Genomic DNA, 14146 nt, shown 5'->3' on the forward strand with positions numbered 1-14146 from the left:
GGGTTCAAGCGATTCTCCTGCTTCAGCCTCCCGAATAGCTGGGATTACAGGCAATCAGCACCACGCCCAGCTAATTTTTGTATTTTTAGTAGAGATGAGGTTTCAGATGTTAGGCAGTCTGGTCTCAAACTCTCCTGACCTCGTGATCTGCCCGCCTCAGCCTCCCAAAGTACTGGGATTACAGGCGTGAGCTACCGTGCCCAGTCAGAATTTCCAGTTTCTTTATCCATACCAAGGAGAGTTAATATCACCTTGATGGGTGCAAACTCATGAGACTACTTTCTTTTTTTTTTTTTTTTGAGACGGAGTTTCGCTCTTGTTACCCAGGCTGGAGTGCAATGGCACAATCTTGGCTCACTGCAACCTCCGCCTCCTGGGTTCAGGTAATTCTCCTGCCTCAGCCTCCTGAGTAGCTGGGATTACAGGCATGCACCACCATGCCCAGCTAATTTTTTGTATTTTTAGTAGAGACAAGGTTTCACCATGTTGACCAGGATGGTCTTGATCTCTTGACCTCGTGATCCACCTGCCTCGGCCTCCCAAAGTGCTGGGATTACAGACGTGTGCCACCGCGCCCGGCCCAAGACTACTTTCATTAATTAACAAAAGTATGTAATACTGAGAGACATTTTCTCTAAAGTCATAGATTTTTAGAAAATTTGCTGTTCAAATTATCAGTTAAGAATGGAATATACCACTCTTACCTGGAGGATCAGTTACTTTGATGTAGAAGAGTAACATCAATTTCTAACCCAGGTGCAGAGCTTCAGATAAGGGGTTTCCAGGCACAACATTCTACATTTATCTTGGCATCATGGTTTCCTAGGAAACAGATTCAGAGTCCTCTTGTTAGCTGGGGCCTGATGATAATCTGTTTACACATAGCCTGGTGTGTTTTGCGGCTATCAAAACACGACTTCTTTAAAATTTTATCTACATTTCTTTCCCCCAAATCCTGGAATAACTAATTGCCTGCCTGTGTTTTGTGACATGCTCCATGATTCCTTTGGTGTTCAGTTTCCCTTGCAGCAGCAAGTTAATAAACTTAACTTTGTCAGACTACAGGTGGTCTTTATCAGATGTGCTTCATTTTGGAGATTACTGATAATGTACACAAAATGTGTTCACACTGCCTGGCACCTAATAGGCATTTAGGAAATGATAAAATTATTATTTTAAAATTATTCATATGTTAATTTAATAAATGTTTGTTTGACATCCACTATTTGCAAGGCACAGATTTACTGCTATGACAGATGCTCACTGCAACCTTCGCCTCCCAGGATTAAGCTACAGTCCTGTCTCAGCCTCCCAAGTAGCTGGGACTACAGGCCTGGGCCACTGTCCCTGGCTAATTTTTGTAATTTTGGAAAAGACAGGGTTTCGACATTTTACCCAGGCTGGTCTCGAACTTCTGAGCTCAAGCAATCACTCCGCCTCAGCCTCCCAAAGTGCTGGGATTCAAGGTGTGAGCCACTGCAACCAGCTTAAAAACCACTTTTATTTTGTATGGAGAAAGAAAATACTATTTTTAATTCCTAAAAGAAAAATACCTTTAATGAACTTCACTTTAGTGTCAAATGTAAATGAAAAATTTCTCAGGACTATTGTATAGGGAAAAAAGTGTAATTTACATGACTTGCTAGAAGATTTGACACAAAACTATGGATTCTAAGAAAGGGTAAGGTTTTATAATAATAACCAAAACAGGCCAGGCTTGGTGTCTCATGCCTGTAATCCCAGCACTTTGGGAGGCCGAGGCAGGTGGATCACCTGAGGTCAGGAGCTCGAGACCAGCCTGACCAACATGGTGAAAATACAAAAATTAGCCAGGCTGTAGTGGTGCATGCCTGTAATCTCAGCTACTCGGGAGGCTGAGGTGGGAGAATCGCTTGAACCTGGAAGGTGGAGGTGAGCCAAGATCGCACCATTGTACTCTAGCCTGGGCAACAGAGCAAGACTCCATCTCAAACAACAACAACAACAAAAATTCTTTATAAAGAGAGAAAAAAAAATGCTCTCATAAATTCTCCAACGAAAAATAGAGACAGCCACGCTTAAAAAATCCTAAGGCTGATGGGCAGATCGCTTGAGCCCAGGAGTTTGAGACCAGCATGGGCAACATGGCCAAACCCCATCACTAAAAATATATATATATAAATTAGCGGGACATAGTGGCACATGCCTGTAATCCCAGCTACTCCAAGGCTGAGGTGGGAGAATCGCTTGAGCACAGGAGAGGGAGGTTCCAGTGAGCCGAGATCGCGCCACTGCACTCCAGCCTGTGTGACAGAGCGAGACCCTGTCTCAAAAAAATTCAATTAAATTAAAAAGAAAATTAAAAATAAATCCCTAAGGCTGAATACAGGCTCATTCATTTGGGGTCTCCTTTCACCCAGGCAAGCAGCTTTCTGTCTCTGCATTTTCCCGACTCCAAAGCAGGCTGGGGTGGGGTAGGGTGTAGAACACAGGAAACGCAGCCAGTTCTCCTTCACTTTTCACCATCTTGATCTCCTGCCAAACCAAAATCCTATGTCTTTCCCTTTAACATACGCTTACAAAATGCAGCCTTCTGTGGGAATATTGAGATCATACATTCCAAATTACTTAAGGGGATGATTTTTAAATTTAAAGAGACTAGTTCTCCAAGAAATCCCGGTTTGGGATAGAGAGGAACAAGTTATTTGGGAGAGATTTAGAAGAGAATGAATTTTAGAAAAGTAGCGAGATCAGGATAGAGTCAGCTTAGCATTTGGATTTTGCAAACTTCAGCAAAGTGAATTAAGCTCGCTGGTCTTAATTTTTTCATTGGAAATAAGGAAAATAATAATGCTTACTTTGATGATTTACTTTAACATTTAAAAAATCGACTCTCTGTTATCTAGTCTAATGATAAAAATATAGATAGAGCATCGTTCCTTGCTGTGAAAGATCTTATGAAGAAGTGAATTGCAGTGAGGATTCACACATAGAATGTGCTCAATAAACATTCTTATTTTATTGTTTAGATTAGAAGAGGGGTGGAGGGAGAATTGAAAGCGGTTTGGAAACCGCAACTACTACCAAAGCACTGGGTAATGGGAGTAGAGAGGAATTTCGGGTTATGATTTGATTCTGGGTCTGAGTTTCGACGTTGAATTCTCCCATATTTGGGCCTAAATTCTCAGAAGAGAATAGGATGTAAGGGCTGAGATCATCTGGTACAGTTTTATGTAAATCGAATATTCTTGCCTCTTGTCACTGTGCCCTGGCGAGAAACACCACCTCCACCTAAGCGCATCCAATCTCAGCCCCAACTAGGTGACGTCATCGCCCCGGCCTGCATCCCCAGGCCTCGGGGAGTCGTCTCGTCTCTAAGCTACAGTCTCCGCCCCAGTCCCAGCAGCGCCTGCGCACTATGGAGAGAGGGGGGTGGGGTAGGGGGGTGGGGTGGGGTGTTGGGGATGACGCGTGCGCGCTGCGTGAGGGTGGGGCTAGTGCGCACGCAGCCTCAGCTGCTGCCCCGCCCTTGCTCTTCCCGGTTTCTCCGTCAGCCTTTGGATCCCGGCTGGCGGCTGCTTCCGGTAGGAGAGCGGTGTAGGGCGAGCAGGTCTCAGCTCCTTGTCATGTCTTACGGTCCCTTAGACATGTACCGGAACCCGGGGCCCTCAGGGCCCCAGCTCCGGGACTTCAGCAGCATCATCCAGACGTGCAGCGGCAACATCCAGCGGATCAGCCAAGCCAGTGAGCCGGGGCACCGAGCTGGGGGGCGGGAGCGGTCCCGGGGACAGGCCTGGGTTAGGCTGCCGGGACGTGGAACCCGGCTGGGGCTACGGCCGAGGCCACATCTGGGGCTGTCTCGGGTTGTCCACCCTGGGGGCGGTGGGCTGCCATCCCCTAGTCTGTCAGGCCCGTGCTGCCCTAGGGTCTGCGACCCCAGTTGAAGCTCGAGTTTCTTTTCTTGTGTTCTGCCCCCACGGTACTGGGGCCAAAACAGCCTACTTGACAGCCCAAGGGTAGGAAGGGGCGTGTGTGTCACCTCGAGAGCTGTGAGTGCGTTGACCTGGCGCAGTGATCAGCCGAGTTTCTCCTGTCATCCACCTTCCTCCCTATCCACCTCGCTTTCCTCTTAGGCCAGTTTGGATGGGGTTGTTTACTGAGTTAGGCTTTAGGTTTACATTCTGCTCAGCCCCTGACTCCTCGGAAATCAGCAGCTTTCAATTAAGGGAAGTGGAGAGTGCCTGTGTTTGGGTGACTTCATACACAGTTCTTCCTGAATTGAATTCGGAAATCAGACACAATGACTGGTATTTGAGAGGTGGGATGACTTCTGTTTTAATAAAGAGAATTCACCAACAACATTTCAATTTACATTATTTTGTCTTTTTGTAACAAATAATTGGGGTATATTTTTTATTTCAGGCAGATGAGGTTTTTGTTTTCCTTCCATACTTAGTTGCTCTTGAACAAATCTGCTACACAGGGAAGCTCAGAGTCTTAGCCACAACCACATAGCAAGTAAGGCATGGCAGAGTTGTTGGTGGGATTCAGAATGGTATTGCTTGTCTTAAAACTCCCTCCTCCGCCGGGCGCGGTGGCTCAAGCCTGTAATCCCAGCACTTTGGGAGGCCGAGGCGGGTGGATCACGAGGTCAACAGATCGAGACCATCCTGGTCAACATGGTGAAACCTCATCTCTACTAAAAATACAAAAAAATTAGCTGGGCTTGGTGGTGCATGCCTGTAATCCCAGCTACTCAGGAGGCTGAGGCAGGAGAATTGCCTGAACCCAGGAGGCGGAGGTTGCGGTGAGCCAAGATCGCGCCATTGCACTCCAGCCTGGGTAACAAGAGTGAAACTCCGTCTCAAAAAAAAAAAAAAAAAAAAAAAAAAACCAAAAACTCCCTCCTCCCCATTAGGATCTGATTAAAACTGTAGCTGAATGAGCCAAATATAGGGTGTTTCTTGTGATTGAAATTCATCTTAGAGCCTTATAAACAGGAGATCAACAGCAGCTTTACTTGGAAAGAATGGTGATCATCCTCCTTGTTTATTATTGTGTTTTGTGAGCTTGGTGTACTCTGCTAATAGGTAGAACTAGTTAGTCCTGAATTACAATTATATTCTATATTTTAAAGAAGATCACTTTGCTTTAGTTTTTAAACTTTAAAAAAAGATTTCTTTTTTGTAAAGATGAAGTCTTGCTATGTTGCCCAGGCTGTTCTCAAACCCCTGGGCACAAGCAGTTCTCCCACCTCAGCCTCCCAAAGTGCTGGGATTACAGGTGTCAGCCATAGTGCCCAGACTAATTTTTTAAAATTTTTGAAAGTTTAAAAAAAATAAATATTTTTAATTTTTTTTTTTTGAGACAAAGCCTAGCTCTGTCATCCAGGCAGAGTGCAGTGATCTGAGTGAAGTGGTACGATCCTAGCTCACTATAACCTTGAATTTCTGATCAGCTTCCTAAGTAGTGAGGACTACGGGGATGCACTATCATGCCAGGCTAATTTTTAATTTTTTTGTAGGGATGGGGTCTCACTACGTGGCCCATGCTCACTTTGCTTTTATAGTTAAATGTAGAATTTAAGAAGTAGAAAGTTTCTGATCAAAAGGGATTGAGACTGGGAGATTTGGAAGAAAGGAAGACTATGTGGCCTGTTAAAATCTAGAAGTAAAAACAATTAATATGACCACTAGTTAGAAAGTACAGTACTTTTCGGCCGGGCGCGGTGGCTCAAGCCTGTAATCCCAGCACTTTGGGAGGCCGAGGCGGGTGGATCACGAGGTCGAGAGTTCGAGACCATCCTGGTCAACATGGTGAAACCCCGTCTCTACTAAAAATAAAAAAAATTAGCTGGGCATGGTGGCGCGTGCCTGTAATCCCAGCTACTCAGGAGGCTGAGGCAGGAGAATTGCCTGAACCCAGGAGGCGGAGGTTGCGGTGAGCCGAGATCGTACCATTGCACTCCAGCCTGGGTAACAAAGAGCGAAACTCCGTCTCAAAAAAAAAAAAAAAAAAAAAAAGAAAGTACAGTACTTTTCCTTTCAGTTTCCTTTTGTGAAGGAGCTGTAATACAAGTTAGGTCAGAAAATTCTAGTTCAAGGCTGAAATTTTCTTGTTGAAGCTAAATCTAATTTTAATATCTGTGAAATATTCATTGAACATGTATCATCTATCCACTTCATATATATATGTACATATACATATGTACATATACATATATATTTTAACCAGAATACTCCCAAAGGTGGCTCCGACATACAGTTTAAATTTAAATTTTTATTTTGAGACAAGGTCTTACTCTGTTACCCAGGCTGAAGTGCAGTGGCATGATCTCAGCTCACTGCAGCTTCAACTTCCCTGGCTCAAGCAATCCTCCTGCTTTAGCCCTAAAGGTAGCTGGGACTACAGGTGTGCACCATCATGCCTGGCTAATTTTTATGTTTTTTGTAGAGATGGGTGGCCGGGCGTGCTGGCTCAGTGGCTGGGCCTGGTGGCTCATGTCTGTAATCCCAGCACTTTGGGAGGCCGAGGCAGGTAGATGACAAGATCAAGAGAGCGAGACCATCCTGGCCAACATGGTGAAACCCTGTCTCTACAAAAAAAAAAAAAAAAAAATTAGAAAAAGAGATGGAGTTTCGCCATGTTGCCCAAGCTGGTCTCGAACTCCTGGGCTTAAGTGATCTACCCAATAGGCTTCCCAATAGGCTGGGATTACAGGTGTGAGCCACTATGCCTGGCCTTCAACCTTCATTTATTTGAGTATATAGTACGTATTGGAACTGGCATCGATCTTTCAACAGGGAACCTGTGGAGCACATAAGCAAAATATAAAGTTGAAAGGGACTGGTGCTAGAGAAGAGATAGAAATTACATGCAGGTATTCTGGGGAGAGAAATTTTTTTTTTTTTTTTTTTTTTGACAGAGTCTTGCTCTGTTGCCCTGGCTGGAGTACAGTGGCGCTATCTAAGCTCATTAAACCTCTGCCTCCCAGATTCAAGTGATTCTCCTGCCTCAGCTTCCTGAGTAGCTGGGATTATAGGCATGCACCACCACACCCGGCTAATTTTTTTTTTGTATTTTTAGTAGAGATGGGGTTTCACCATATTGGTCAGGCTGGTCTTGAATGCCTGACCTCATGATCCACCCACCTCAGCCTCTCAAAGTGCTGGGATTACAGGTGTGAGCCACTGTGCCCGGCTGAGAGATCATTTTTAATTGAGAAGACATTGTGGCATTTGAGTTATGTCTGAAAAGAGGATAGAAAGATTTGGACCTTTGAAGGTAAAGAGAAGAAGAAAATTCCAGGAGGGAATAAAATGAATAGGCATCATAGTGGGAAAGCATAGGGTATATCTAGAAGAGTAATTTAATTTGGCTAGAGTGGTAGATTCCAGAAAGTAGTGGGAAGAAGAAGAATTGAAAGGTAAATTGGGGCCCAAACATGAAGGATGTTAAATGCTAAGCTAAGGAGCTTGGATTTAATTCTTTAGGAAAGTGTGAATTGAATTCAAGGGGAGAGAGACTGGAATCAGAGATACCAGTTAGGGCTGTGAAAATGAAAGGACAGGATAGGTTTCCTTGGTGATAGAATTGGTAAGATTTAGCTATTGATTGGGCATTGGGCCCAAGGGGATCAGTGAAGTCAACTGTGAGTAATATTAATAGCTAACATTTGAGTATATACTGTGTGCCAGGCAGTATGAAAAATGCTTTACATGCATTATTTTGTAACAACTCTGAAGCACCAGCATCATTTCCATGTTACGTGTTAGGAAACAAACTGAGAAAGGTTAAATAGTTGCCCTGCTAACAAATGACACTATATGAATTAGAACTAGGTCTGTCTTTTATGACCAGCAATTTGTCTTTTTATAAATTTTTGATTATTATTACAGTTCTGAGCTGTGCTCATTGGCTCACACCGTAATCCCAGCACTTTAGGAGGCTGAGGAGAGAAGATTACTTGAGGCCAGGAGTTTGAGACCAGCCTGGACAACATAGCAAGACCCCATCTCTACAAAAAAATTTAAAGAATAACCAGACATGGTAGCATGTGCCTGTAGTCCCAGTTACTCAGGAGGCTGAGGCTGGAGAATCTCTTGAGTCTAGGAGTTGGAAGCTGCGGTGAGCTGTGATTATGCCACTGTACTCCAGCCTGAGTGCCAGAGCAATACTTTGTCTCTAAATAAATAAATTAAAAAAAAATAATAATAACAGTGCTATAGCAGTTAACATTTCAGGTTTACAAATATGCAAATAACTTGTTTTTTCACTCTCCAGAGGACACTCTCGGGGGGAAATACCTGAAGCCGTGGTGCTTTCTCTTCTTGTGGTGTGTTCATCTCCTCTGCCAGATTTTTAGCTCCTTTGAGGCAAGGGACATGACTTACTCATCTTTATATTTCCAGTACTTATCTCAGTCCCAAACATGAAAGATCCGTTCATCCACTATGCAACAAATATTCTTGGAGCACCTTCTGTGTGCTGGGGTAAAGCAGTGAACAAGAGATAAAATCCATTTCCTGATTGCGTGTGTATGTGTGTCTCTGTGTGTGTGTGTGTGTTTGTGTGTGTACACACATATGTACATACACATAAAAATAAGTAATAATAAATGCTCTGAAGAAAAAGCAGGGAAAGTGGATAGAGAGTGAGGGAAGAGGGAGGATGGGTGTACTATTTTAGTTGATCAAGGAAGGCCTCTCTGAGGAGGTGCCATTTGAGTGAGTAGACATGAATGAAGTGAGTGAGAGAGCTGTGTGAGTAGCTGGAGAAGGCATTCTAGGTAGAGGGAAAGAGCAAAGACTTTGTGTTCAAAGAAAAGCAAGAAGGAGGCTCGTGTGGCTGGAGTACAGTTAGAAAAGGGAGGCAGAATAGGAAAAGAGGCCAGGGATTACATCACATAGGATCTTGATGCATAATACATTGTATCCAATTGGTTTGAATGAATGAGGCATTTCTACCGTTTTGGAACTCTTCCTGCCTCTTTCCCCTTGTACTGTGTGGTATCTACCATATCCTATGACCCTAAGCAGTGTGAGTTGAAATTTTTCCCTTGGAATTGTTTGGTGAGAAATGGGGAATTTGAAATCGATGGGATGACATTGCATCTACTCAGTTATCAAGCTAGTGCCTATCCCCAAACGTCTCCAAGAAGCCAGCACACTCAAATATACCCTTAGAATGTAAGCTCACAGACATATATATATGTACTCACAAGCCCATACAGCCCTGCAAGGAATTGTACCCATTAAAAGTTTGAAAGAATAGTTACTCTTTTTTCTAAACTGTTTAACTACAGATACGGGGTTGGAATTGCTGAGCACATCAGCCTGAGATATGGCAGCTCACTGTGTGGGTTGTTACAGGTACAGCTAAGGTTGACTGCCTGGTACAAGTGGTGGTTATCAGTATGTGTTGGATACAGAGGAAAAATATTTGACTTACTGTGGAACAAAGCATCTGGGCAAGTAATGCTGAGGCAGATATAGCTAAAAACCGATTGGCCTCAAAGTTAACTCTGAAGGGATTAAGAACAGCATTTCTGGCCGAGTGCGGTGGCTAACGCCTGTAATCCCACCACTTTGGGAGGCCGAGGTGGGCAGATCACCTGAGGTCTTGGCTCCCCAGAGTGCTGGGCGCCAGAGCGAGATTTCATCTCAGAAACAAAACAAAACAGAACAAAACAAAAACAATATTTCTGTTATTTATGTTACTAATTGATGTGATCTTGTTTACTGACAAAATAAGAAGAATCGAGGTCTCATTCTGTCACCCAGGCTGGAATGCAGTGGTGCAGTCAAAGCCCACTGTAACCTGAAACTCTTGGATTTTAGCGATCCTCCTACTTCAGTCTGCCAAGTAGCTAGGTCTACAGGTATATGCCATTGCACCTGGCAAATTGTAAACATGTTTGAGAGATGGGGGTCTTGGTGTGTTGCCCAGGCTGATCTTGAATTCCTGACTTCAAGTCATCCTCCCACCTTAGTCTCCCAAAGCAAGAAGAGGTGAAGTTTTAAAACGGATTATTATAAAATCCTTGGGGTTCTACTTTCAAAGTTATTTTCATGTTTGCCCTTTATTTTTTGTTTCTTTGCCATCCTCTTAAGTCTTCATCAGCTCAACATCTGTATTCCAACAGCATATTCGTAGTGTCTCTGATTATGGTCTCCCCCCATTCTAGTTTATACTGATAATGCTATCAGCAATATGTCTAAAGTCCTGTTTTCATTATACTGCTCACTTCCTCAAGAGCCTGCAGTGGCTCTCTCTCATCTGCTGAATCAGATCTTAACATTCCACCTTGCTTTCGCTCTCTGTGATTTTAACACAAATTAGCCAGATTTTCTACTCTCCTCACTCTTTGCTAGGCAGGCTATTTCCTTCATGTTCCTCAACTCTGTATTTTGGTTTATATTTTGCTCATTTGGTTCCTCCTTTTTTTAGTATCTTTCCTCTCCCTACCTCATTGGCTATCTAAATTATGCACATCCTTTGAGTTGTGCATAAATCCTGCACATAGCAAGCAAGTGTTCTTTGCTTTTTTTTTTTTTTTCAAGACGGAGTCTTGCTCTGTCTCCCAGGCTGGGGTGCAGTGGGGTGATCTCAGCTTACTGCAACTTCCGCCTCCCAGGTTTAAGTGATTCTCCTACCTCAGCCTCCTGAATAGCTGGGATTACAGGTGTGCACCACCATGCCCGACTCATTTTTGTGTTTTTTGTAGAGACAGTGTTTCATCATGTTGGCCAGGTTAGTGTCAAACTCCTGACCTCAGGTGATCTGCCCACCTTGGCCTCCCAGAGTGCTGGGATTTCAGGCACCCAGACTTCCTTTGCTTTTGAAAGATAAAGTGAAGTCAGAAAGATCATGGACTCTTTGGGGTCAACGGATCTGTGACTGAATCCCTCCTCCTCCATGTGTTAACCTCAAGCAGGTTATTTTATCTGTAACCTCATTTATAAAATGAGTGGAATTATTAAAAGGGGATGTTTGAGGCTGGGCACAGTGGCTCACACCTGCGATCCCAGCACTTTGGGAGGCTGAGGCAGGTGGTTCTCTTGAGCTCAGGAGTTCAAGACCAGCCCGGGCAACTTGGTGAAACCCCAGCTCAACCAAAAATACAATAATTAGCTGGGTACAGTGGCATGCACCTCGAATCCCAGCTACTTGGGAGGCTGAGGTGGGCAGATCACTTGAGCCCAGGAGGCGGAGGTAGCAGTGAGCCGAGATCATGATACTGCACTCCAGCCTGGGTGATAGAATGAGACCCTGTCTCAAAAAAAAAAAAAAAAAAAAAGGGATATTTGAAAGTGTTTACTATACTGCCTGGCACATAGTAGGCACTCGGGTGACATTATTGTTATTTTATTTATTTATTTATTCTTGAGACGGAGTCTCACACTGTTGCCTGGGCTGGAGTGCAGTGGCACCATCTCAACTCACTGTAACCTCTGCCTCCCAGATTCACGTGATTCTCCTGCCTCAGCCTCCCAAGTAGGGAGGACTACAGGTACATACCACCATACCTGACTAATTTTTTGTAGTTCTAATTGAGACAGAGTTTCACTATGTTGGCCAGACTAGTCTTGAACTCCTGACCTTGTGATCTGCATACCGTGGGCTCCCAGTGCTGGGATTACAGGTGTGAGCCACCATGCCTGGCCTAATTTTTTTTTTTTTTTGAGACAGAGTCTCACACTGTTGCCCAGCCTGTAGTGCAGTGGCATGATCTCAGCTCACTGCAGTCTCACCACCACACCCAGCTAATTTTTTTGTGTTTTTAGTAGAGACAGGGTTTCACCATGTTGGCTAGGATGGTCTTGATCTCCTGACCTCATGATCTGCCCGCCTTGGCCTCCCAAAGTGCTGGATTACAGGCGTGAGCCACTGTGCCCTGCCTAATTTTTGTATTTTTGGTAGAGACAGGGTTTCACCATGTTGGCTAGGCTGGTGTTGAACTCCTGACCTCAGGTGATTCACTCTCCTTGGCCTCCTAAAGTGCTAGGATTACAGGCATGAGCCACCACACCTGGCCCCAATGGTGGCATGATTAATGCTTGTTGAATCCCCAGCCCCACTATAGTTAAGTAGTTATAGATAGGCAGGCTCAGGAGTCATTCTGCCAGGATTTGAATGCTGGATTTTTTTTACTAGCTGTTTAAACACATTGCCTTACCTATTTCTGTTTCCTCATTGTTAAAATGGAATTAATAATACCTACTTCATAGGGTTGTGATGATTAGATGAGATAATTCACGTTAGAGTGCCTGCTACATAGTAAGTGCTGAAGAAATGTTGGCTATCATTTTGGTGTTTTTCGTTTGAATGTATAATACAAGCGGTTTTCCCTCACAGTTTAGCATTTACTTATGTATTCTTTAATTAATTCAAGCTTTCTGACATTGTCATCCCAAGCAGAGAGATCACTGTTAGTTTTGTGGAGACAGAGAGACCTCGCATTATACATTTCACTTTAGCCACAGTGCCTGGAACAACAGTGGAGATGTAGTTGGCATTCGATATGTACTTAATTGATTTTATCACTGCTAAGTACGTTTTTCTTGGTCTTGAGTTTGATAATAATAGCTATCTTTAATTGAGTGCTTTTATGTGCCAGACATTGTTTTAAATTTAGCTTCGTATCATCTCATTTCATCCTCACAACAACCATATGAAGATTCTTATTCTCATTTTTTAGGCGAGGAAACTAAGGCATAGAGGAGTGGAGACTTACTTAAGATCACTTTGGTAGGAAGTGGCGGAACCAGGACAAGCTTAGGCATCGGAAGTGGTTTTTTGTTTGTTTGTTTTTGTTTTGAGACAGGGGCTCGCTCTGTCACCCAGGATGGAGTACAGTGGTGCCATCATAGCTCACTGCAACCTTGAACTCAAGGGATTCCCCCCTGCCTCCACCTTCTGAGTAGCTTGGACTACAGGCAAACGCCACCACGTCTATTTAATTCTTAAATTTTTTGTAGAGACAGGGGCTCACTTTGTTGTGCAGGCTGGTATCAAACTCCTGGGTTCAAGTGATCCTTCCACCTTGGCCTCCCAAAGTGCTGGAGTTGCAGGCATGAGCCACCATGCCTGGCCATATAGGCAGTCTTAATTCAGAGCCTATGATCTGAATTACATAGAACCATTACATATTCTGAACCTGAAATAGTTAATGGAAAATCATACTTTTGATACTTAATATCCATGTTCACTTCAGTTTAGATCTTTATTATTATAGTATAGTGGCTATTTTTTAAAGTCAGGTTGCAGGGTATGGTGGCTCACAGCTGTAATGTCAGTGTTTTGGGAGGCCAAGGTTGGCAGATTGCCTGAGGTCAGGAGTTTGAGACCAGCCTGGCTAACATGGTGAAACCCCGTCTCCACTAAAAATACAAAAATTAGCTGGGCGTGTTAGTGGGCACCCGTAATCCCAGCTACTTGGGAAGCTGAGACAGGAGAATTCCTTGGACCCGGGAGGCAGAGGTTGCAGTGTGTCGAGTCAATGCCATTGCATTCCAGCCTGGGCAACAAGAGCAAAATTCCATCTCAAAAAAATAAAAATTTTTTGAAAAAAGATAATTTTCACTGTAGTGATAAAAAAACAGAATGTAAACCTAATTTTCTTTTTCTTTTTTTTTTTTTTTTGAGACGGAGTTTCGCTCTCGTTACCCAGGCTGGAGTGCAACGGGGCGCGATCTCGGCTCACCGCAACCTCCGCCTCCTGGGTTCAGGCAATTCTCCTGCCTCAGCCTCCTGAGTAGCTGGGATTACAGGCACACTCCACCACGCCCAGCTAATTTTTTGTATTTTTAGTAGAGACGGGGTTTCACCATGTTGACCAGGATGGTCTCGATCTCTTGACCTCGTGATCCATCCGCCTCGGCCTCCCAAAGTTCTGGGATTACAGGCTTGAGCCACCGTGCCCAGCCAAACCTAATTTTCAGAGTAAAACACTCAGACGACTTCATTTTCATGATCACCACATAGTCTATCATTTTCTCATTTGGTGTAAATAATGTTTTTTGTTGTTGAATTTGTTTTGTTTTAAATACTGAATTAGAGCATTAGATCCTGTCAAATGAAGAGAAATCTTTTTCCCACCTCTATATTAGTTACTTTCAATATAGTTTGACTTTGCTTTGACTTTGCTTTGCATGAAAGTTCATTA

At 43.8% G+C, this 14146-nt stretch overlaps 1 protein-coding gene across 1 annotated transcript in view; it reads left to right on the forward strand.

The window, feature by feature from the left end:
• Positions 1-3486: 3486 nt before the first annotated feature.
• The window catches only part of STX12 (syntaxin 12), a 54391-nt gene continuing 43731 nt past the window's right edge, over positions 3487-14146 (forward strand). Inside the window, exon 1 of the mRNA XM_074380349.1 lies at positions 3487-3723. Coding sequence (XP_074236450.1) covers positions 3606-3723 — 118 coding nt within the window. The 5' untranslated portion in view covers positions 3487-3605. The remainder of the gene's footprint in view (positions 3724-14146) is intronic.

Source organism: Saimiri boliviensis, chromosome 11, assembly GCF_048565385.1.
Source record: "Saimiri boliviensis isolate mSaiBol1 chromosome 11, mSaiBol1.pri, whole genome shotgun sequence".
Taxonomy (NCBI): Eukaryota; Metazoa; Chordata; class Mammalia; order Primates; family Cebidae; genus Saimiri; species Saimiri boliviensis.